The sequence below is a fragment of the Papaver somniferum genome, chromosome 11 (assembly GCF_003573695.1).
Source record: "Papaver somniferum cultivar HN1 chromosome 11, ASM357369v1, whole genome shotgun sequence".
Classification (NCBI taxonomy): domain Eukaryota; kingdom Viridiplantae; phylum Streptophyta; class Magnoliopsida; order Ranunculales; family Papaveraceae; genus Papaver; species Papaver somniferum.
In genome coordinates this window covers 14,258,537-14,284,289 of record NC_039368.1, presented here as the reverse complement: position 1 = coordinate 14,284,289, position 25,753 = coordinate 14,258,537, and the positions used below count along the sequence as shown (strand labels likewise).

At 37.8% G+C, this 25,753-nt stretch overlaps 1 protein-coding gene across 1 annotated transcript; it reads left to right on the top strand.

The window, feature by feature from the left end:
- The first annotated feature begins 5,800 nt into the window (after positions 1–5,800).
- Positions 5,801–7,357, top strand: LOC113324156 (ATP-dependent DNA helicase pfh1-like). The gene has a single exon (XM_026572484.1). The coding sequence runs from the start codon at positions 5,801–5,803 to the stop codon at positions 7,355–7,357; it is 1,557 nt and encodes a 518-aa protein (XP_026428269.1).
- The last annotated feature ends 18,396 nt before the right edge of the window (positions 7,358–25,753 follow it).

Genomic DNA, 25,753 nt, shown 5'->3' with positions numbered 1-25,753 from the left:
TATTGATACCACACAATAAAGCAAGATAACAATACTTTTTCTTAATCGGGATCAATTGAATCACACATCCACACACACATCATGGAATAAACATCAATTGAACCAAAGTTTTGTTAAGAAAAAGCAATAAATAAATACGATATAAACTCAGGATTTTCTTAAACAGGAAAACAATTAACTAACAACATTGTTACCTCAAATTTCGCATCCACTTCTCCAATATGTTTGCATCTTCGTCCAGGGAGAATTGATATCGAAATATCATCACGTTGTCATTCTTATTCCAAAACAAAATAATAACAACAACCCTCAACCTTTACCAGATAAAGGTTGAAAACCGGTTTTAACAATTGCAAGCAAAAGTTGAAAACCGTCGAAACACATATGCTTTTATGTTAAACCAAAACCGATTCAACATATTGTGACTTTTTCACATATTGTTTCTACCAGAACCCCTCATGATCCTTTGATAAATCCTACCAACATGGGCTAGAACTTAATCCTACTAAATCAAAAAGTCACCCAACCATAAGGGTTCACAATATATGAGACCGAATATTAAGGTAGTAAAACCGAAATCAAACATCCCATAAACCAATTTGCAATACACCATAAATATTCAACATAAAATAAAGTATTGCAATTACCTCAATATTTTAGTAAATTGAATTATGAAACGGACGCAAAAAGAATGAGGTCATTCCGAGTTCGGACGAAGAAGTTATGCGCAAAACAGTTTTTACACTTCTTCGTAAGGGGACCTCTCACTAGGATCGGTTCCCTCACCATGACATGGTACTAGGATCGGTTTTCCTCACTATTACAGGGTACTAGGATCGGTTCACAAGATTTACTTGCGACAGATCACAACACGAAACTGTTTTCCACATAACTTTTGCATACGATGTCCGAATTCAGTGATTTTTGGCTCGTTTTAACCGTAAAAACAAGAGCTACACATATATGATCAGTAGATATCAACATTATAACTCAAAATTACCGTTTCTTTCAAAACCCAAATATATATAGAGAAAGTATGAGTATGGAAGAAAAGAAATCTCCTAAAGATGTTAATTAGTCATATAATAATCGAGAGATCATGTGCTCAGTTTCATGTGCTTCATAACCTTTCAAAATTGAGCACCAAGGTGAGTATGCACATTCTAACACAATTAAGGTGTGTTGAGTTGATCCTTGTCTTGTTCGTCACGAGTGACTAAGACGGAATCCTCATTCTTGACCTCTTGCTTGGTTTGTTTTCTCTTGTTCCATCTCTTGTTTTTCTTATTTGACTTATGATGTAGAGTGTCATTATCACAACCTTTACTAGTACAAGATATTTCAGACATAATGTCTTCCTTTATCCTTTCAAGAAGACTCTTGTAATTATTGTCACCAACAATTAACAGATGAGAGTCATTCTTGTGACTAACTTTTGGTCCCTTCTTGGCTAAGGAGGACTTCAGAACCCATTTAGAGTTGGTTTTCGCAGGAGCATCTTTCTCCTTCATACCATTAGGACGATTGTCCTTTTGAATACCTTGTGAAACACCCTTTCTCCTTAATACCTGAACTATATGCACTTGTTGACCCTAACAACATATTGGAAACTCTAGATCCAACAGAAAAGAGGCGAGAAAAGGAAAGGCTCCTAAATGAGAATCCAATGATTGCCTCGTGGTTTTTTCAGAAAAGGGTGCATATATTTTTCAAAGAGTATCTGAAAAAAGAGTTTGATGTGGTTGATCATTGGTATAGATTTGAGTGGCAAAACCGAGGAAGCGGTCATGTCCATGGATTTTTGTGAATGAAGGATAAACCAAATGTTTCAAATATTACAACAGATGAGCAGGTACATCGTTTAATCTGTCAATACTTTGACAACATAATCTGCACCTTAAATCCAAACCCATCATTCTTCACAGACATGCAAAATCATTCTTGTGCGAAGAAAATCTATTTAGAATCCAATTTAGAAGATGATGACGATGACTATGCATCTCTTGTCAATTGTGTTATGAGGCATTCTAGATGTGGAAACTATTGTTTGAGGAAAATCAAGACAAATGGGCAACAAGTGTGCCGGTTTAAATTTCCAATGGAGATTCTATTTGAATCTAAAATTGTAAAGGAGCCACCCAACAGTAATATGTATCGGTTTATGGGAAGAATAAATGATCCATTGGTAAATTCTCATAATCGATCCGTTTTGCAAACTTGCGGGCGAACATAGATTGGTCAGGTGTGATTACTGAGTCTGTTGTTCATTACATTGGTAAATATGATACAAAGTCTGAATCTGCATCAAAAAATTTCACTGAGATTATGGATGGAATTATAAATGATGAAAGGTGACCATGTCGTGATTTGAAAAGGCGAGGGTACCCAAATATACCTCAAGCTAAAACTTTTCCTACCAATAAGTCCTTTCTCCGAAATTTCTCCGAAAATGATTGTCTATGGACTGAGTCGAGACAATACAATTAATCGGTTCAAACTTAGTGTGATCATCTATGGATACGACATCGAGACAATATAAAAACGAAGTATGTTTACTTAATACAAAGGTTCAGACTTAACCAAACAAAATAGGATTTTTTATCAAGTAAATAGGAATTAACGTTTGTGCGATTAACTTTAATCATAATAAAACAATTATAATGCGGAAATATAAAGTAAATGATACGACAAGATTTTCTTAACGAGGAAACCCCAAATGCAGAAAAACTCCGGGACCTTGTCCAGAATTGAATACTCTCAGGATTAAGACGCTGCACAAAATTACACCTAACTTCATATAGTTGAGACCAAGCAACTAAACCTATAGTTCACCTAGTTCCGTCTGTATTCCCACGCCTCCAACTTATAAATAAGTCACGTACTTGGAACAATTCCTTTGGTTCGTATTCCAAACAGTAAAGGAACAACAAATCTGTTTGGTATCAACTCTATTCAACCAAGTGATATGAGTCGGACAAAGGCTCTTCCGTTTATCTTAACATAAACTCCTTCGTCAGGTCCTTAGATCTATCTTATGTTCAATTACCGAAGTAATCGTTTAAGATTAAACCAACAACAATTTTAATCCAAAGAATTGTGTTGATGTCGATCAACTCAATTAATCAATCCAATTTACCACAAGGATAAATCGATTATTAATTGGATCCTCTTTTCCCAAAACAAGTATTGTGCACACCAAAGATTATAAAACCCAAGTCAGATCTTCAATATCTTCTTTGTCTTCAAATCTTCTTAAGTCTTCAATAAAAACCTGCACACAATCACTTGAACCTCTTGTGATCAGTCACGCACAGAACGGAGTCTGTTAACAATGGATTATCAGAAGATCGTCTTTAGAACTCACAACAGTCTAAAGATCCCTGTCGAAACTCTGAACTAGTTTGAGTGAACCTTACATCAGAAGAGAAGATTCTCAAGAATAAACAAACTAGGTGCAATCAGATTTCAACCACCGATAGTCAATCAAATCAATTGAAAACAAAAGATAAACCGCAATTATCTAGTTTTCGACAGACGGTACACGCTAGAGCTTCTCAATCCTAAAGATGACTTTAAACTGAGCGGCCGTAAGAGATTTCGCTTAATTAGGTTACTCTCCTCTACGAATAGGCGGCTACACCAGTAACAACAACAAAAGAGGAAGTTTGTTGTTACGAAGGATTAGTTTGCTAGAAATGAAAACTTCAAGTATTTACAGGCAAGCAAGTTTGGACACAAAGGAATTTCCAAAACCGAAAATATTCTCAAGATATTCATTAAAGCACAGATTCGGTTTTCATAATTCCTGGAAATGCTCTGTCCAAAAATAATGATCAAAATCTCTCGGAAAATCTAACTAGTAAATGCACATTACTAATTCTGGAATTTCCTTACAAAATGAAATTAATAACCTTAATTAAAAGATTCTTAACTTCGATCCTGGGATTCTCTTCCCTTTTTAGGCGTTAAGGAATATCTTTGAACAATTTAAGAAATAAACATTCACATCACGTGTTCAAAGTATGTCGACATCCTTACTTTGTAAGTTCTCTTTCACACTTACAATCTTGAAACCGATTTTCCACACTTCCAAAAAAATTTAGAATTGGTTCATCTGACTTTCAAGAACTACGTGATTGATCAAACCAACATTCAATCACAATCATGGGTTTAACGGTTCTACCAAAAAAAAATTAGGTTCTACCTCCATGTGAGTATTGTGCATAGTCACACTAGCTTTCCCAAATTCGGTTGACTAGGTACTAGGATCGGTTCCCCACATATATATGGTATCTAACTTATATGTGTTGCACATGTCCATAGGATCGGTTCCCCTTTGCCTAAAAACGTGTAGCACATGTCCATAGGATCGGTTCCCCTTTATGCTAAAAACCTTGTTGCACCCCATACAAGGATCGGTTCCTCTTGTGATGTACTGCACCTCTTACTAGGATCGGTTCCCCTTTCCCATAATTGGTCAGACACACAAATCCGATCATACCATCTCAGGTGATTACTTAAGATCGGTTTTACAAATAAAATTTATACCAATACATAAGGCAAGCCTTTGTGAATAGTTCTACCAAGAACAAACAAGTTGTGAGCGGTTATACTCAATCACACATATTGGTTGTTTATAGGACATGCAATGAATAACAAAACCAATAACACCTGGAAATTTCTTTTTCGGTTCACAAATAAGTTTATGAACTTACTTCCTTAGAACACATGTAAACATTCTTCCCTAGGATGAAATCCTCACCTCATACCCATACATAATCACAATAGCATTCAAATGATTATGGTGATGTCTTATCTACAAAGTTTAATGGTTAAGCAATAAATCTCGTATTGTATTCCTTAATATTCTGTCTATCTAGAGTTCAAATATGCTTCGCAGTTATGTTTTCAGTATGCACGACTTGAAAGATACGTTAGGGAATGAAACAGTTCAAGTGAAATATCACTAACCTCAAGTGGAAGGATGATTGTTGTCATTGTAGCTCCTTGCTTCTTCACATCTTCAAGACTTCGCAATACTTGTAATGTCCCATATCCTAATACTTTCAAGCTAACATATACGAAGTTGACTCTTGTACATAATCAAGCGAATCTTAACATGAGTTTTGATTCACTATAATATGACAACCAAACTTGACATACCAACGCTTGGTGGATTGAACCGAGCAATGCTCTAACATGATTCAACTGCAGCCATAAAACGATTGTTGATCAAAAATGCATCGGAAAGAGACATATCTGCACAAGAGGTTTGTCATTTATTAATGAGTTATCACTTGATTGATTCATCAAGGAGATTTGTCCTTCTGAACTTGAGTGAGAATAGATTATTCAACTCACAATTGCGTCGGAGACGAAATGATGATGACGAAGAACGACGAGAAACAGATCCCAGCTTCTTTGGAAGATATTTGGAAAGACCGAAAACCTTCCAAGACATCCCACTTATTGAAATGGAAAAAAACACTACTACGCTAGTAAAAGATGGTGCATATTCAAGGTTGAGGCTGTAATTAGGGTTTTACCTGAATTGGGAGGTAATATCATGCCAAATACTGAAAAATGGGAATCATTTTTCCGACAACAAGTGTTGTTAAATATTTGTTACAGAAATATCGTAGAAGCGAAGCGAGGTTTCAATTTGTGGTATGATATGTTTGCCGATATTTCTTGTGGTATTGAAAATCAACCTATCCATATTGGCACGATTGACGATGACTTTAAAGATCAAAGTGATCCAGAAGAGGAACCACTTGAGGATTAGATGATGTTATCAGCAATGGCTCCCAATGTTGCACCGGTGTATGACATTGAACTTGGAGCACGGACTTGTGATCTGATACAGAATTGGTCTGAAGCTTGGAGTAATTACCCATCCATAGAAGATGGCAGAACGTTTGTACACATATTAGGACAAGCAGAGCAAGAGGAAAGTGAAGAACATGTACTTACCCGTCTAGATGTTCCTCTTAGTTCTTTGTCTCCACAACAAAAAGCAAAACATGATATGGTTTTACAGTCAATAAGGAAAGGTTCTACCATACTTTTGATTATGAGTGGAGGGGCAGACATAGGTAAGTCCACTCCTATCAATGTTATTGTCCATTCAACAATAGCATTGTTTCAGAAAATTAAAGTTGTTAGGATCATGGGACCAACTGGTGTAGCTGCTTTTAACATCGGTGGTGCAACTATCCACCATGAACTTGCTTTATCGATGGAAAAATATCAATCGTACAAAAGTTTGGACCATGTTCAATGTGGGCACATGCAAAAGGATTTTAAAGATACCAAACTTATTGTGATCGACGAATACAATATGATTGGCAGAAAGATGTTTGCAAATATTGATCTTCGATGTAGAGATATTTTTGCAAACAATGAGCCTTTTGGAAATGTATATGTTGTGCTTGTGGGTGATATGAGACAATTACCACCTGTTTTTGACACTCCATTGTATGTTCAAGGTGGGAAAAGTACACTCCAACTCTATGGTTCCATATCTTATTCTTTGTTTGATCGTTGTGTCCGGCTTGAAGAAGAATTCCGACAGTCCGGAAATGAAGAGTTATCTTTTAGAGATGCATTACTACGAATCAGTGATGGAAAGTATACTCTTACATATTGGGAATTGTTTAGCACTAGAGATTACTCATTGTTGACAATAGAGGAAAAAAACAAGTTCAAGCATGCTCTTCATCTATTTCCTACAAAGTATGATGCATCCAGATACAACCATGAACGCCTTAAGGAGCTTGGGAACCCCGTTGCAAGAATAATATCGAGGAATAATTGCAAAACAAAGTCTGATGAAGTTAAAGGCTTACAAGAAATTTTGTTATTGTCAAAGGGATCAAGGGTGATGTTGAGAAAGAACCTGTCAACAAAATACGGTTTGGTTAATGGATCCAGGGGAGTGGTGGTGGATATTGTGTATAAAAATGGAGAGAAGTCTCCTACAAGTATGCTTATTGTTGTTATGGTAGACTTCGATAAGTATACGGGTCCAAAATTATATCCGGGATCAAATGTGATTCCAATAACACCGCAAACAACAGATTGGATATCAACAACAGGAGTCTCATGTCAACGAATTCAATTACCGCTTATTTTGTGTCGGGCAATCACGGTCCACAAAAGTCAAGGATTGAATCTTGACCAGGCTATGGTGGATATAGGACCGAGAAAGAGTCTCGGTTTGACATTCGTGGCATTATCCAGGACAAAAAACCTACGAGACCTTGCGTTTAGTCTCATGTTCACTTTCGAAAGAATTGAAATAATTAGTACATGCCATGGCCTTCCATTAAGACACAAAGAAGAAGAGCGATTGTGAGATCTATCAAATGCAACGTTATAGTATGTCAAGGTCATCTCTCTCACTGCATTTACTTTTGTTACACTTAGATTATTGATGGCTCCATTTCAAAAGATTGATGTCTCCATTTTATCACACATTGAATATTGAATTTTATTTTTTTATGAGTGTAGGATAGGATATGCATGGATGTCGGATGAGTATTATTGCTCCTGGAACTAAGATTAACCTGGGAAGAACAAAAAGAAAAGAGAGACAAGGGCCTTTGTTTTAATTGTGATGACTATTATAAGCCTGGTCATTTGTGTGTTAAGACAAGATTATTGCTCCTAGATACTGCTCCAGATGGAGATTCTACAACTCAAGTTTTGGAGGAAGAAGTTGTACATATCACTTTTGAAGAAACTGATGATCCAAAAAACCAAGACGTCGCTATTTCTTATAACTCTTTAATGGGTTCCACTTTTCCCAATACAATGCGCATCTCAGGTCATACAAAAGATCACCCTCTTATCATCTTGGTTGACTCAGGGATACTCATAATTTTCTTCATCTAAATCTTGCTAAGCAATGTGGTAATGCCATTGAGTCCAAGGATTCATCACTCAGTGTCACGTTTGGTGATGGTGGTCAATTACACACTAAGGGTTCATGTTTCAACATACCAATAAAGCTGCAAAATTATACTTTTACGGTTGATTTTTATCTTTTGGACATCAGTGGTTGTGATATAGTTTTAGGTGTTCAATGGTTGCGCGCTTTGGGGCCAATCATTTGGGATTTCAACAAACTATCAATGAAGTTCAAATTTCATAATGATGATATTGTCTTATATGTAGACAATTCTTCTTCAGTAATGATTATGGATGCGATTACCATGCAACGTTTATTGTGCAGAAAGAATTATGGAATCTTTCTTCAGTTATCATCATTGAATACTGTTGTTACTACTACGCAAGTTTTACCACCAGAGATTTAACAATTACTCTCAGATTTTGCTGATCTTTTCAAGCTTTCAACTTCTCTTCCTCCTGAACGTATGCATGACCATCGTATTCCTTTGCGACTTGGTTCTGCCCCCGTGAATATTCGACCGTATCGCTATCCACATTTTCATAAAGATGAAATCGAAAATATTGTTTCTTAATTACAACAATCTGGTTTTATTCGACCTATCTCTAACCCTTACTCATCTCTTATCTTAATGGTACGAGAAAAGGATGGGTCGTGGCGGATGTGTGTAGATTATCGTGTTTCAAACAAGTTAACAATCGTTTTCCAATTCCTATGGTGGATGAATTACATGATGCAATGATATTTTCGAAGTTGGATTTTCTTTATGGTTATCACCAGTTAAGAGTACATAAACCAGATATTCCAAAAACAACGTTTCGCACTCATGATGGCCACTATGAGTTTCCTGTTATTTCTGTCGGGTTATCCAATGCGCCTATAAGGATAAATTCTATCCACATTCAAATAAAATTTGTGTGTCTATAAGGATCTTTTTTCCACGGTGATAGTGAAAATGCTTAACTATAAAAAAAATAATGAGTACCATATAGACACGGTTTTAGAGTTATGGCTATGGTAAATCATATTTTATAGCCACTCAAAGTTTATGTAGCCATAAAGGTACCTCTTTGTCATGGCACCTGATGCCACATTTTTGGAGTGAAAAAATCCATGACCAAAAGCCTATGGACACGGTTATTAAGTGTGTCCAATGTGAAGATTTGTACTAGTGAAAGCATGTTATGGATACATCAATCAACTCACTGATTTTGCGCTGCTCGACTTCAACAATCTTGTTGCTTCCATCCATTGTGCACAACAAAAAATTCAATAGAATCTTCTGACCTTATGAAACCCAATATTTATAAGGTATTCCAAAAAACCTTAGGAACCATGGAGTTCGTGTGGGTCTGGTACGTGTGCTTGCGGTCAAAACACATGTGACATCAAGGGAAAAAGGAGAAGCAAAGAAGACCAAGAGAGTGTTGTCAAGCGGCAGACACTTAGTGAAGGGATGAAGAAAAATCTAGAGAAACTTTAAGCAACAACTTAATATACTCCTGCTAGTTTTCTCAATATGAGCATATTGAGAACAAGAGCATCCTTCTTTGTTAAAAGACGGATGCAACCTTATGCAGTCATGGTTTACTAAGATGAGCATCTTTCTCATCAATATTCACTTCTTCTTTTCCTTTATCAAGGATATTTAGAGAGACATTACTTGTCATAGCTGAAGAAGTTTATCAAGAAAAAGGTTAGAAGTACCTGAATCAACTGTTTTCCATGTTTTCTTGATGCTCTGTTTGAGTCTGTTTACACTGATTTTTAGATCTGAGACTCGATTGTTGATATGTAAGAAGTCTGGAGCGGAAGTCTTGGATTTGCAGTTTTCTTCAGGAAGAGATAAGGAACTCAACTTTTCTCTCTTTCTCCTATGCCTTTTTCTTCTTGCAGGGCCAGTCACCCTTTTTCCACTCTTCCTTCTTCCATTGTAGGCATTTTTTGTTTTGAGCATACAATTATCACAGTACATTCCTTGAGTGTTTAGAATGCCTTTTCTAACAATGTTTGAAACCGGTTTAATGATTTCTTTAGACATCCAAGTAAGAATGTTATGAAGCTTTTCATTCCTCAACCGATAACGACATCTTCGCTCAGAATGTCCTTTATTCCCACAGTAATAGCAGTTCAAGGAATTATTTTTAACCGTTCTCTTTTGAGCAGATTTAGAAGGAGAAAAATTCTTGTTTCTCGGACCATTGCAAGTTGCTAAAGGTTTTTCACATGGAGAATTATCAGTAGCTTTAACAAAGTTGATCTTACTGCTTTTTGGAGTGTCTATTCCTTTATAGCTCAGACCACGTGTATCACGGTGTTCTTTACATGCTCCAAGCATAGAAGATAATTTTGTAGAGCTATAATTGAATCTACTCAGACTCTCTTCCAGTGATTTTACTTTGCTAAGAGCAGCTGCAAGCTCGGTCTTCAAGGATTTTTCTTTGGCGAGAAGACTGCGCTCTTTGTCGCTAAACCGCTTTTGTTGAGAGTCATATCTTGCTTCAGTTTCTGCAAGTCTTTCTTTCAACACGAAGAGATTTCGAAAAAGATTATTACATTCAGATTTTTTTGTGTGTACATCTTCTTCACGATCTTTAACGATAGATTGTAAGAGTGTATATCCACCATCATATCCTTTAAAGAGTTTTCTCAACTTTCTGTTTTCTTGACAAAGAGGACCCATGTATTTACTCAAGAAGGTTGTTGACTTCTTTTCTTTCAAGGCACGATCAAACAGCTTGATGTATTGAGAAACTTCCTCATCAATACTTTGTCCTTATTCTGAATCACTATCATCTGAAAGATCATCCAACTGTTCCTCAAGAGATTTTTTCCATACGAAAGCAGATTCATTCAATGGACAAGTCTTGAGTTTTTCTCATAAGTTTCAACCCTTTGAGACTCACATGAGTAGCTCTGAACTGGTGTTGCGTTATCAGAGATGTACTTATCGTCCATAGACTCAGATCGCTACAAACACCGACTTGTAAGGTATTAAACGTGTTTGCATGCTCTGATACCAATTGAAAAAGCGGGGGTCTAACAACACCACCCAATATTTCTCTTAGAAGTATGTATGGACTAACTCCGAAATACTTTCTAGAGAATCAACTAGACAGTCAGACTCAATCTAGGTAAAAGTATCTCAAGGAGTTAATATCTCTCTCTTGTTTTGATTTACTCGAGCTAATAGAAATCAGCGAGTCTTTAATCAAACACAAGAAATAACTTGGATGGTACCAAAGACCAATATCCAAGGATCAATCAATGACAATCAACAACCAAAGGTTGGATTACTCTAATTGATGATCTAACACACAACCTGTATTATTTCAATTATAAAGATAAAACAATATAATGCGAAAACTGAAATAACACAGACACCAGAAAATTTGTTAATGAGGAAACTGCAAATGCATAAAAACCCCGGGACCTAATCTAGACCGAACACACACTGTATTAAGCCGCTACATACACTAGCCTACTCCAAGCTAACTTCGGACTGGACTGTAATTGAACCCCAATCAGTCTCCCACTAATCCAAGGTACAGTTGTACTCCCTACGCCTCTGATCCCAGCAGGTTACTGCGCACTTGATTCCCTTAGATGATCTCATCCACAACTAAGAGTTGATACGACCCAAAATCGCAGGCTTTAACAATAAACAAATTTGTCTCACACAGACAAGTCTATTAAAGGATCAATCTGTCTCCCACAGAAAAACCCTAAAGTTTTTGTTACGTCTTTTGATAATAATCAAGGTGAACAGGAACTAATTTATAATCCGGTCTTATATTCCGAAGAACATCCTAGATAAATCAATCACCTCACAACAATCTTAATCGTATGGTAGCGAAACAAGATGCTACCGAATCACAAACAATGAGACGAAGATGTTTGTGACTACTTTTTATATCTTGCCTATCGGAGATATTAATCTGAAGACAATCAATCTGATTGTACTCGTACTATAGAAGATGCAAGATCAGATCACACAACTACGATAAAAGTAGTATCGGTCTGGCTTCACAATCCCAATGAAGTCTTTAAGTCGTTAACCTGGTTTTAGAAGAAGAAAACCAAAGGTTAAAGGAGAAACGACTCTAGCACGCAAACTAGTATCACACGTGAGGTGTGGAGATTAGTTTTGCAGAGTTGCTAGATGTCCTCTTATATAGTCTTTCAAATTAGGGTTTCTCCTTGATCACAAAGCAAACAATATCCACCGTTAGATGAAAACCTGATTTAGATTCAAGCTAATATTTCTCAACTGTTAGATCGAAAACTTAGCTTGTTATACACAAATGAAATGTACGTTTCTAGGTTTGTTAACCGTACCCAAACGTGTACATTGTTGGTTCAACAATAGTTAACCAAAAGGTTAGCCATATGAGCATTTCATACCAACCATATTCTTCTTCACCATAACTAGTTCAAGTGACTCAAATGAACTAGTTAGAGAGTTGTTCAATTGCAAGGAAATATTATGTTCTACACAAGACACAATTGAAGCAAAGATGATTTGATTCACTTGAATCGGTTCATGAACTTTATAGTCACGGTTTGTAAATTGCATTCCTTAGTCTTTATAAGCTTAAATTCAGAAATCATCTTCAGATATATAACCTTCTTAAGTTCGCACAATAGGTTCGCGGACTTAAGCAACCGGGCAGAGTTTACAAACTCCAACATAAAATCTCGGCAAAGACTTTCCGCCGGTTCGCGGAATGGGTTCGAGGACTTAGCTATAGCAGACTAGAAATCAAGACTTATAGTTTTGATCACTAACATTGACAAACATGCTTGAGATAGCAACGCATGCGAGTTCGAACGAGCAATGCTCTAACAACTATCTAAGCTACTCGGATATGATTATGAGATCATTTTTCGTGTAGGGAAGGAAAATATTGCAGATGATGATTTGTCTAGAAATTGAAGCACTGTGATAAGCACATAAGTGCGACACTTTTATACCTACATTTATACTAGTTAGGTCTCGATAGTTTGCTAATAGTTACTCCGTGATACAAGAAATTCTATTCACCTGGAGAATAATTGGCTAAATGAGGTGTTACACCGTGTTTGCGAGAAAGATGAGCAAAGCCAATCACGGCACCACCCACCTGGCTACATTTCTTCACGTCCAGGTTACAAAATTACTCGTGTAAACGAGCCCAGCCCACCAGCGGCCAGAGAGAAATGGGATACGTGTCCTATTCTATTACCACATCTCTTATGAGTATGTTCTAATGGTGGGTTTGGATGTAGAATTTTAAAGGTGGGATTTATGAGTCCATCGGATTTGGTGGAATTACGTTTCCTTGGAAATGTTTGGTTGCCTAAATCCCTGTAATCATGTTTCCCACAGGAATTAGTTTTCCAGCAAATCCTCCATATGGAGTCCGACCCCTCCCCCTAATATTTGCTGGGAAACTTGTCAAGGGATTCATGGACGCACCTTTTTTAACTTTAAATCTCATATATATTCAATTTTAAGATTTTAAGGGTAATACCAAATAGTATATAGACTTAAAAATAAGATAATTTTATGAATCCCTAGTAATTTTAAATGAATTGCCAAACACACAAGAAATTTACATGAATTCCAGAATTTGTAATCCCATGAGTTTATAAATAAATCCTCGAAACCGTGAATTCATGCCATAAATTCTTCATCATCTCCACTTTACCAAACACAAGAGAAACAGGTGTTGAGCATCATCATTGACAGAAGTGGCTAAACGAAATTGAGACGATGAAGAGTGGTGTTAGAGTTCAGTTGAAAGAAGAAGGAATTAGGGGTTCTGGACAGATTAAGAGGAGGTATTCGAAGGAATTATAAAGAGTTTGATTTGTATTCGGAGTGTTTCGGTTCGAACTGAATTGGTGTTAACTGAACTGGGTTTAATTGCTCGAGCTATGGAACTGCCAATGGTGATGGATGTTGGGTAAATTACTAATAATGTAACTGAGAAGAAGATACATAGCTCAAACCGATGTTGCTGGGGATGCACAGAAAATGTAGAGGCACGTATACGATACGATGTCCTAAAGGCAATATCGCCTGCCACTCCTCTGAGATGCTACAGCAGTTGGCGAGTCACCTCCAGGATACAACTACAGTTAGTACCCCTCAATGTAGCATACAATGAGGGTACCCTTAGAGTTTGGCAGAACTTAAAACAGTAGAAGAGATGTTTACAGAAAAACAGAGAGAGAGTAGAAGAGATGTTTCTCTGTGGTGTGTTTTCTGAGCTTACAACTACTCTCTTATATAGTGTTTGTGTAGTTACAAACAAGAAGGAAAACCCATGCTTATGACATAAATACTGGTAATGTTGGGTTAAAGATAGTGCAAGAAAAGTTGTTTTGTCAGGCATGGAGCAGTGTGTTGATGCCAAGCCAAATACGTACAGACAAGGGATCTAGGACAAAACACGTACAGACAAAGAAGCCAAGACAAGCACGTTCAAACAAAGAAGTCAGGACAAAACACGTACAGACAAAGAAAAGATTCTTCTACTTGTGTGGAAAACACGTACCAAAAATTTCAGCAAAAAGATAGGATCTAATGAACCCACACCCACACCCACACCCACACCCGAACCCGAGCCCGAGCCCGACCCGACCGACCGTCAGGACGGACGGCGGCGGCGTGCGTGCTTCTGTGCGAAGCACCGCGCGTACGGGAAAGGCAACCTTGCCCTAGTCTAGGCCTTCCCTCCAAGCACAAAAGTCTAATGACCCAAGCGCCATGCCCTTATATCCAATTCTATGGTATTTAAGTCTAAAACACTTTAGATTTTAGTCAATGTGGGACTATTGTTTTATCTATTCAAATGAAAAACAATTAATGGGCAATAGGTCTAGGGATCAAAACATAGTCCATGGAAAAATTGGTATTTTAAAGCGTTTTTTCTAACAATCCCCCACATGAATGATAAAACATATCGACAAAATACGAGAAAACATAATACATCAATATTAGGCTAAGGTGTCCCATAGATTGAACCTTAACTTAGTGAGAGGTTACCGGAACTGCTTGTTGTTTCGGTGAACACAATGTCTTGAACCGTCAACAGTGAGTGCAATTCAGAAATAACAACCACACTTTGATGTCTCAAAGAAAGCTGTTAATGCGAGAGTTTTTCCTGAAGTGAGCTTCATTTCAACCTTGCCTTTTCCTACCACTTTAGAGGTAGAAGAGTTTCCCATAAACAATTTCTCATCGTCTCCTACTTTGTTATAGGAGGAGAAAGCATTTCTGAACTTACAGACATGCCTGGTGGCTCCAGAATCAAGCCACCAGTCTCTCACATTGGTCACATTAGAGACAAGGTTGACTTCATACACCATGCCAGTAAAATATCCAGAATCATATACTACGTTTGCCTTATTTTTTTGTTTAGGATCATTTTTGGTCTTTTAAGAAAAATAACATTTTGGACTGCCATCGTTTGAAGTCTTTGCCACTAAACTTTGGGGGTTTGTCTACAGTACTCTTTCCCATGTTGTTACAAAATATAGTAAAGAGGATATTGCATTTAGATTGTTGGGTAAATTACTAATAATGTAACTGAGAAGAAGATACTTAGCTCAAACCGATGTTGCTGGAGATACATAGAAAATGTAGAGGCACGTATACGATACGCTGTCCTAAAGGAAATATCGCCTGCCACTCCTCTGAGATGCTACAGCAGTTGGCGAGTCACCTCCAGGATACAACTACAGTTAGTACCCCTCAATGTAGCATACAATGAGGGTACCCTTAGAGCTTGGCAGAACTTAAAACAGTAGAAGAGATGTTTACAGAAAAACAGAGAGAGAGTAGAAGAGATGTTTCTCTGTGGTGTGTTTTCTGAGCTTACAACTACTCTCTTATATAGTGTTTGTGTAGTTACAAACAAGAAGGAAAACCCATGCTTATGACAGAAATACTGGTAATGTTGGGTTAAAGATAGTGCAAGAAAAGTTGTTTTGTCAGGCATGGAGCAGTGTGTTGCTGCCAAGCCAAATACGTACAGACAAGGGATCCAGGACAAAACACGTACAGACAAAGAAGCCAAGACAAGCACGTTCAGACAAAGAAGTCAGGACAAAACACGTACAGACAAAGAAAAGATTCTTCTACTTGTGTGGAAAACACGTACCAAAAATTTCAGCAAAAAGATAGGATCTAATGAACCCACACCCACACCCGAACCCGAGCCCGACCCCGACCCGACCGACCGTCCGGACGGACGGCGGCGGCGTGCGTTCTTTTGTGCGAAGCACTGCGCGTGCGGGAAAGGAAACCTTTCCCTAGTCTAGGCCTTCCCTCCAAGCACAAAAGTCTAATGACCCAAGGGCCATGCCCTTATAGCCAATTCTATGGTATTTAAGTCTAAAACTATTTAGATTTTAGTCAATGTGGGACTATTGTTTTATCTATTCAAATGAAAAAACAATTAATGGGCAATAGGTCTAGGGATCAAAACATAGTCCATGGAAAAATTGGTATTTAAAGCGTTTTATCTAACAATCCCCCACATGAATGGTAAAACATATCGACGAAATACGAGAAAACATAATACATCAATATTAGGCTAAGGTTTCCCAGAGATTGAACCTTAACTTAGTCAGAGGTTACCGGAACTGCTTGTTGTTTCGGTGAACACAATGTCTTGAACCGTCAACAGTGAGTGCAATTCAGAAATAACAACCACACTTTGATGTCTCAAAGAAAGCTGTTAAGCTCTTGCCGTTGTGCCCGTTTTGGCCGTGGGCTAAATCCCGGACTTAATGAATGTCTCTAGAGAAAAAGCTCAAATTCTCATAGGAAGCGGCCCCACTTCCAACATCCACATAGGTGAGTACATTAAGAGTGTCCTGCCACACTTCGATTTAAGCAAAGCCATGGAACTCATTAAGATCTTGACAGATCATCCTAAAACATGCAGGCAGCACTATCATACGGTTACACCATAGGGAGGGACAAAGATAGTGCTCTCTCTCGACATCACCAAAAATTAGTTATCTCATTGAACCTTGATCTTGGAGCTCTAATCACAAGGTTGAGTGTCCTTCATGGCGATTTATTCTATGAGCTTGAGTCCCATCCCCTTCGATGTGGATCTAACTACCTCTCTAGATAACCCTTTCGTCAAAGGATCTGCAATATTCTCTTTAGACCTTACAAAGTCTATAGAGATGATGCCAGTAGAGAGTAGTTGTTTCACTGTCTTGTGTCTTCTTTGAAGATGTATAGACTTTCCGTTGTATACACTATTCTTTGCGCATCCAATAGCAGATTGACTGTCATAGTGGATTGCGATCGAAGACACAGGCTTGGGCCAGAGTGGAATTCCACCCAGGAAACCTCGTATCCATTCAGCTTGCTCTCCAGCTTTCTCCAAGGCTATAAACTCAGACTCCATGGTGGATCGGGCTATACATGTCTGTTTGGTAGACTTCCATGACACAGACGCACCACCAAGTGTGAAGATGTACCCACTAGTGGATCTGCACTCATCTGAGTCTGATATCCAGTTAGCATCACAATACCCTTCTAGCAAAGCAGGATACTTCCCAAAACTTAAGCAATAGTTTGAAGTTCCTCTCAGGTACCGTAGAACTCTGTAGAGAGCATTCCAGTGATCCTGCCCAGGGTTGCAAGTGTACCTTCTTAATCTACTCACAGTATAGGCAATATCAGGTCTTGTACAGTTCATTAAATACATAAGACTGCCAATAACACGAGAATACTCAAGTTGATAAATACCCTCACCCTTGTTCTTTTTCAATTTACAATTGGGATCATAAGGAGTAGTTGCAGGTTTAGCATTTTCATCTTAAGCACAGTTTTAACATAATGAGATTGACTAAGACTATATCCATCAAACATCTTTCTGATTTTCATCCCTAAGATTACATCAGCAGGGCCTAAGTATTTCATGTCAAAGTTTTCGTTAAGCATGCTTTTAGTGGTATTAATACTATCAAGGTTACTACCTAATATGAGCATATCATCAACATATAGGCACACAATAACATGAGAATCATCCACAGATTTAATTTAAACACATTTATCAGATTCATTAACCTTGAAGCCATTAGATATCATTACATGATTAAATTTTTCATGCCACTGTTTAGGTGCTTGTTTTAAACCATACAAAGATTTTTTCAGTTTGCATACTTTATCTTCAAACCTTTCACAACAAAACCTTCAGGTTGGTCCATATAAATTTCTTCATTCAATTCACCATATAAAAAAGCAGTTTTAACATCCATCTGATGTATATGCAAATCATAAATAGAAGCAATAGCAATCAGCATCCGGATAGAAGTGATTCTAGTGACCGGTGAATAGGTATCAAAGAAATCTAATCCTTTGTTGTCTATACCCCTTAGCTACCAACCTAGCTTTGTGTTTTTCTATAGTTCCATCTGTTCTAAGTTTCCTTTTGAAGACCCACTTGCAACCTATGGTTTTACTACCAGGAGGTAAGTCTACAAGCTCCCAAGTTTCATTTTGTTGAATGGAATCCCACTCATTATTTGAAGCTTCTTCCCAGAAGGGAGCTTCCGGAGAAGTCATAGCTTCCTTATAGGTTTGGGGTTCAGACTCTACCGTAAGAGTCACAAAATCTGGACCGAAACCTTTCTCGGTTCTGACCCTCTTACTTCTTCTAGGTTCGGTTTCAGCATCTAGAGACGGGGGTTGACTAGTCGAAGGAACATCTGAGAGATCATCGCGGACCCTTTTATGAGGTCCAGACCCTAAAGGGAAAATGTGTTCGAAAAACACTGCATCTCTGGATTCCATTATGGTGTTCTCACCAATTACCATGAACCTATAAGCACTAGTGTGCTCAGGATATCCTAGGAAAACACAATCTACAGTTTTAGGTCCTATTTTGGTTTTCTTGGAACGAGGAGTGTCCACCTTGTCCAAACACCCCCACACTTTAAAGTATGCATAGGACGGTTGTCTTCCTTTCCATAACTCATATGGAGTTTTGTCGGATTTCTTAAATGGAACTCGGTTCAAGATATAGCAAGCAGAGAGAATTGCTTTCCCCCACAGGTTCGAAGGTAGCCCTGAACTAGCTAACATAGCGTTCACCATATCTATGAGTGTTCGGTTTTTCCTTTCAGCTACTCCATTCGACTCAGGTGAAGAAGGTGCAGTAGTTTCATGAATGATGCCATTAAGTTTGCAGAATTCTCCTATAGGTATCACATACTCACCGCCTCGGTCCGACCTAAGAGTTTTAATAGTAACACCTCTTTGGTTTTCTACTTCAAGTTTATATAATTTGAAAGCGTCTAAGGCTTCATCTTTACTTCTAAGAAGATAAACCTGACAGTATCTTGAGTGATCATCTATAAAAGTGATGTACCATTTTTTACCTCCTCTAGTTGGTGTTGATTTCAAATCTCCCAAATCCGAGTGGATTAATTCTAGGGGAGTTGTACTACGTTCAACCCTTTTGTTGAAGGGTTTTCTTGCATATTTAGATTCAACACAAATTTCACATTTATGACCTCTTTCAAAGTTTATTTTAGGAATGCATCCTAATTTAGCAAGTCTTTCAATGGATTTGAAATTAACATGTCCTAGTCTATCATGCCAAACATGTGAGGAGTCACAAACATAAGCAGAAGAAGATGCATTGTCATTCAAGTTCAAAGAAAGTACACTAAGCTTAATCATGTTTTCAGTGACATATCCTTTTCCTACGAAGTCACCACCTTTAGAGATTACAACTTTGTTAGACTCAGCTACAAATTTAAAACCTTTCCCAAGTAAGATGGTTTCTGAGATAAGATTCTTGCATATGTCGGGGACGTGATACACGTCATTCAATGCGAGAGTTTTTCCTGAAGTGAGCTTCATTTCAACCTTGCCTTTTCCTACCACTTTAGAGGTAGAAGAGTTTCCCATAAACAATTTCTCATCGTCTCCTACTTTGTTATAGGAGGAGAAAGCATTTCTGAACTTACAGACATGCCTGGTGGCTCCAGAATCAAGCCACCAGTCTCTCACATTGGTCACATTAGAGACAAGGTTGACTTCATACACCATGCCAGTAAAATATCCAGAATCATATACTGCGTTTGCCTTATTTTTTTGTTTAGGATCATTTTTGGTCTTTTAAGAAAAATAACATTTTGGACTGCCATCGTTTGAAGTCTTTGCCACTAAACTTTGGGGGTTTGTCTACAGTACTCTTTCCCATGTTGTTACAAAATATAGTAAAGAGGATATTGCCTTTAGATTGTTGGGTAAATTACTAATAATGTAACTGAGAAGAAGATACTTAGCTCAAACCGATGTTGCTGGAGATGCATAGAAAATGTAGAGGCACGTATACGATACGCTGTCCTAAAGGAAATATCGCCTGCCACTCCTCTGAGATGCTACAGCAGTTGGCGAGTCACCTCCAGGATACAACTACAGTTAGTACCCCTCAATGTAGCATACAATGAGGGTACCCTTAGAGCTTGGCAGAACTTAAAACAGTAGAAGAGATGTTTACAGAAAAACAGAGAGAGAGTAGAAGAGATGTTTCTCTGTGGTGTGTTTTCTGAGCTTACAACTACTCTCTTATATAGTGTTTGTGTAGTTACAAACAAGAAGGAAAACCCATGCTTATGACAGAAATACTGGTAATGTTGGGTTAAAGATAGTGCAAGAAAAGTTGTTTTGTCAGGCATGGAGCAGTGTGTTGCTGCCAAGCCAAATACGTACAGACAAGGGATCCAGGACAAAACACGTACAGACAAAGAAGCCAAGACAAGCACGTTCAGACAAAGAAGTCAGGACAAAACACGTACAGACAAAGAAAAGATTCTTCTACTTGTGTGGAAAACACGTACCAAAAATTTCAGCAAAAAGATAGGATCTAATGAACCCACACCCACACCCGAACCCGAGCCCGACCCCGACCCGACCGACCGTCCGGACGGACGGCGGCGGCGTGCGTTCTTTTGTGCGAAGCACTGCGCGTGCGGGAAAGGAAACCTTGCCCTAGTCTAGGCCTTCCCTCCAAGCACAAAAGTCTAATGACCCAAGGGCCATGCCCTTATAGCCAATTCTATGGTATTTAAGTCTAAAACTATTTAGATTTTAGTCAATGTGGGACTATTGTTTTATCTATTTAAATGAAAAAACAATTAATGGGCAATAGGTCTAGGGATCAAAACATAGTCCATGGAAAAATTGGTATTTAAAGCGTTTTCTCTAACAATCCCCCACATGAATGGTAAAACATATCGACGAAATACGAGAAAACATAATACATCAATATTAGGCTAAGGTGTCCCAGAGATTGAACCTTAACTTAGTCAGAGGTTACCGGAACTGCTTGTTGTTTCGGTGAACACAATGTCTTGAACCGTCAACAGTGAGTGCAATTCAGAAATAACAACCACACTTTGATGTCTCAAAGAAAGCTGTTAAGCTCTTGCCGTTGTGCCCGTTTTGGCCGTGGGCTAAATCCCGGACTTAATGAATGTCTCTAGAGAAAAAGCTCAAATTCTCATAGGAAGCGGCCCCACTTCCAACATCCACATAGGTGAGTCCATTAAGAGTGTCCTGCCACACTTCGATTTAATCAAAGCCATGGAACTCATTAAGATCTTGACAGATCATCCTAAAACATGCAGGCAACACTATCATACGGTTACACCATAGGGAGGGACAAAGATAGTGCTCTCTCTCGACATCACCAAAAATTAGTTATCTAATTGAACCTTGATCTTGGAGCTCTAATCACAAGGTTGAGTGTCCTTCATGGCGATTTATTCTATGAGCTTGAGTCCCATCCCCTTCGATGTGGATCTAACTACCTCTCTAGATAACCCTTTCGTCAAAGGATCTGCAATATTCTCTTTAGACCTTACAAAGTCTATAGAGATGATGCCAGTAGAGAGTAGTTGTTTCACTGTCTTGTGTCTTCTTTGAAGATGTATAGACTTTCCGTTGTATACACTATTCTTTGCGCATCCAATAGCAGCTTGACTGTCACAGTGGATTGCGATCGAAGACACAGGCTTGGGCCAGAGTGGAAGATGTACCCACTAGTGGATTTGCACTCATCTGAGTCTGATATCCAGTTAGCATCAAAATACCCTTCTAGCAAAGCAGGATACTTCCCAAAACTTAAGCAATAGTTTGAAGTTCCTCTCAGGTACCGTAGAACTCTGTAGAGAGCATTCCAGTGATCCTGCCCAGGGTTGCAAGTGTACCTTCTTAATATACTCACAGTATAGGCAATATCAGGTCTTGTACAGTTCATTAAATACATAAGACTGCCAATAACACGAGAATACTCAAGTTGATAAATACCCTCACCCTTGTTCTTTTTCAATTTACAATTGGGATCATAAGGAGTAGTTGCAGGTTTAGCATTTTCATCTTAAGCACAGTTTCAACATAATGAGATTGACTAAGACTATATCCATCAAACATCTTTCTGATTTTCATCCCTAAGATTACATCAGCAGGGCCTAAGTCTTTCATGTCAAAGTTTTCGTTAAGCATGCTTTTAGTGGTATTAATACTATCAAGGTTACTACCTAATATGAGCATATCATCAACATATAGGCACACAATACATGAGAATCATCCAAAGATTTAATGTAAACACATTTATCAGATTCATTAACCTTGAAGTTCGATGGTCTACAATGGGTCTGAGTTTTTTATTCACATTAGGGCTTTCCTTCAATACCGAATCAGTGGAAGTTCTATTTATTCATGGCTGTCAATAATGGGTGTGGTCATGGAGGCTGTTTGAGGATCTGCATATGTGAATGGAGATGGAGCTTCGTATCCGATGGTGATTTTACAGCAAGAGTGTGATGGTTACTACGGGTTTATTTGGTTTGCTTTGCAGACTAATTGAAGACGCGTTGGACAGAGAAGAGAAATTGTCGATGTGCTATAATGGGATGGAGAATGAACTGGCAGTATACAAGTTACTTGAAATGCTGGTGTTGGTTGCAGCCGTGGTGGAAGTGATGGCAGCTAAGTTAGGGCCAGTATGTTTGTCCAGTTTGCAATCGGTGGTCGCTAGATGGATGGAAGATGGACTTAGATGCTGAGACCAGAGTGGAAAGGTGAAAAATAGCCGGAAATTGGAAGTCAGTGGCTGGACTGGGCTTTGGCATATGCTGGAAGCAAGCAAATAAAGGGTGCGTGTGTTGGATGTATAGAGCTCAGCTCTTAAATGAGTGTTATCGAGTTTACAAAGACGGAGGAAAGAAGATGAGTGTTGAATGCTAAGTCAGTGGGATATGGTGGTTGCTATTGATGGGGAATTTTGATTGATAATTGCATTGACTGAATTGTGAGAAATTGTAAGAAGAAAGTTGTTTTTATAGAGTCAAATGCAGGTAATCAACGACTGATTTCAGCTGGTGTGAGCAGAAATATGTGAAAGACGTTACAACTATATGGAGTGTCTTCTCCAAATTCAAGAAATGCTTGAATCAAGTAGTTAGAGAAGAAGTCAAGTTGTTGTTGTATAAAGTATGAGCTTAATCAACCCAGAAGGGTACGCCGGATTTCTTAATTCTCTTAATTCGAATTTATTCAATTAGTTTTATTTTAGCTGTTGTATTAGAGATTATTCATTCAATATTTTTGTGGCTTTCTACAAAATTATGAGAAGCTAAACCCATCTCTGTCAAGACAAGAGGGGAAGCTTAATGGGTTCTAGTATTCTTTACGGTGATCATAAATGAATTTCATGTTTTAGTTCATTTCTTTGTCTATGTTTGATTGCAATTTGTGTTGACAGTGTCTATAAACTTCTTAGATACGGTGTGATTTAGGGATCCTAATTTTCTGTATCTGCCGGATAGAATGAATCATTATTCATTTCTAATTGAGTCATAATTTGATCACATACATACTTGAATACATTAGGTGAAACCTTAAAGTCTTGGTAGATACTACAATCATTTATTTCTTCCTTTTACAATTATCGTTTGCTTCATTTCACAACTCAATTATAAATCAACTTTATGTTAGTGCTTTGCTAAAAAAACTCTTTTGATCACCAACAATATTTGTGGTTCGAACTCGACTACATAACACTTATTTATCTTTGATACTCTGAACAGAGTGATCACACTGTTTTTCTCTTGTCCGCACCAATTTTCTCTGGCATTGATGATATTATTCTTGAGTGTAACATGACACAGAACTAAGTAATCTGATTCAACATCTACAAGACAATCCTACCTCCAAGCTTCATTTTTCACATACTAATGGTGTTCTCCGTTATAAGGATCGTATAGTAGTGCCTCAAACTTCTAGTTGGTGTCATAAAATACTTGAAGAATTTCATTCCAATCTTATTGGTGGTCATTCTGGTTATCTTCGAACTTACATACGTTTACAATAGAACTTTTATTGGAAAGGTATGAAATCTTCAGTCAACACTTTTATATCTCATTGTGATATTTGTCAACGAAATAAGTCTGAGGAAATTAGTCCACCAGGATTATTAAATCCTCTTCCAATTCCATCTGATATTTGGTTGGATATTTCGGTGGATTTTGTTGATGGATTTCCACCTTCAGATCGCATGACTTTTGTTGGATCGTTATCTAAATATGCACATTTTCTAACACTTAAAGATCCATATTCAGCAAGCTCTATTGCGGAGTTATTTGTACGTGAAATTGTATGTCTGCATGGCATGCCAAGAAGCATTGTGAGTGATAGAGGCCCAATATTTATGAGTAACTTCTAGGAAGCTTATTTTGATTCACAAAACACTAAATTGTGTCGTAGCTCTGCTTATCATCCTCAATCTGATGGAAAAACAGAGGTTATTAATAAAACCTTGGAATGCTACTTACGGTGTTTTGATGGTACTAAACCTAGTGAATGATCTAAGTGGTTACCATGGGAAGGATGGTGGTATAATATAAGCTTTCATTCTGCAATAAAAATGTCTCCATATCAAGCAGTTTACAGCCGACAACCACCAACAATATCTTCTTATCTTCCAGAATCCACATTTATGCATGTTGTTGATACTACTCTTAAAGCAAGAGACCACACACTAAGAATTTTGAAGTCTCAGTTAGAAGATGCTCAAACAAGAATGAAGACTTATGTTGATTCAAATCGCACTGAACGACATTTTGCAGTTAATGATTGGGATCTTCTTCGTCTCCAACCATATAGACAACACACTGTTGCAACTCAAGCTTATTCTAAACTTTCTCCTAAGTTCTATGGACCTTTCCGTGTTTTGGAGAAGATTGGAAAAGTTGCTTATAGGTTGGATTTACCTGATACAAGTCGTATACATCCAGTATTTCATGTTTCACAACTAAAGTTGAAATCGGGTTCTTCAGTTTTGGTTGATCCAAATCTTCCAATAACTGTTGACTATGATAAATGGGAGCCATATACTATTTTGGAACGTAAAATGCTCAAGAAAGGTGCTTTTGCAGGTACCAAATGGTTGATTAAATGGAAGGATCACCCAGCAGAAGAAGCTACTTGGGAAGATGCTGATGAGTTTCTGCTTCGATTTCCAGATTTTGATGTTTGAGGACAAGCAATGTTTCCAGCAGGGAGGGATGTTGCGATACCAACACCATATATAGCTAGCTTTCCTTATTTATTTAAACTCTGTTTAGCTTAGTTATTTTCTATATTTAGTTAGCTTCTTTAAATTGATATTACTTGTTAAACAAGTTCAGTTTGATTTAAATACTCGATGATGAGCATGTAAACGATTCATGCAATCAATACAAGTTAAGTTCTTAACTTGTTTTGCAACACAGATGTGGCTAATCCCCATAAAAAACGATTTTATCCAGGTTTCT

Excerpts from the sequence above, each read along its gene's own strand:
- LOC113324156 (XM_026572484.1), top strand. The coding sequence starts at position 5,801 with ATGGCTCCCAATGTTGCACCGGTGTATGACATTGAACTTGGAGCACGG.